A 795-nucleotide genomic window follows, 5' to 3' on the forward strand; every position below is an offset into this window, starting at 1 on the left:
CCTGACGCCCCAAGAGCCAATGTTGCTGTTCGCATGAAGGCTCAAAGCGTCTGCAGCAGTGAAGATCGCACTGGAGCAGCTGCCGGGCTTTTTGCTGCAGCAGTTGCTGCTGCAGTGAAAGCAGCAGCAGCAGCAGGTAGCGGAGCTAACCGCAGCCGGCGCGTCGGCAGCCGTAGTCTACAGGGTGCGGCAAGTCTAGAATTAAAAAACATGAAAAAAAGGAAAAAATCCACTAGCTGCTGCTGCTGCATGCAGCAGCAGCAGCGGCAGCGGAAGCCATCGACCCCACCACCTTGGCTGTCTTGCGCTTCCCGCCTAGACTTGAACTGCGCCTTAACCGGCAGAAGCAGCAAACTGAATTGCTGCATAAAGTCCTATTAAATATATTTAAAGAGTATTTATTTGGCGCTGCTTCTCCGGGAGTTCATTTCAGCTGCTACTGAGCCGCCGCAGGGGCCCCGGAGGAACTGCTACTCTGCGTAGTCTTGGCAGCACTTTTTTAAATTTGGTTTTCGTTTAGGACTTCAATTTTGTTTTCTGCGTTTTCTCGTCGAAGAGAAGCCGGACTTGCTGTATCTCGCGAGGCTGGGGAGCCGGGCAGCAGCAGCAGCTGCTGCTGCCGCTGCTGCTGCTGCTGCTCTTGTTTTGCGTTTGCTGCTAGTGCGGACGGGCTCGTCGTCGACGCAGATTACCTCTGCTGCTGCGGCGCTGCGGGGGGCCCTCACAGCAGCGTTTGCTTCAGCAGCAGCAGCAGCTGCTCTGCAGCCGCTGCTCCTCGTGCACGGCTGGGGCGGC

At 56.6% G+C, this 795-nt stretch overlaps 1 protein-coding gene across 1 annotated transcript in view; it reads right to left on the reverse strand.

Moving 5' to 3' along the window:
- Positions 1-354, reverse strand: part of ETH_00035880 (myosin heavy chain, putative) — a gene marked incomplete at both ends in the record, with an annotated part of 4610 nt that extends 4256 nt beyond the window's left edge. Inside the window, 2 exons of the mRNA XM_013376101.1 lie at positions 1-50; positions 290-354. Of these exons, the coding sequence (XP_013231555.1) occupies positions 1-50; positions 290-354 (115 nt within the window). The remainder of the gene's footprint in view (positions 51-289) is intronic.
- Positions 355-795: the final 441 nt, after the last annotated feature.

The sequence above is a fragment of the Eimeria tenella genome, genomic scaffold, assembly GCF_000499545.2.
Source record: "Eimeria tenella Houghton genomic scaffold, Eth_scaff3134, whole genome shotgun sequence".
NCBI lineage: Eukaryota > Apicomplexa > Conoidasida > Eucoccidiorida > Eimeriidae > Eimeria > Eimeria tenella.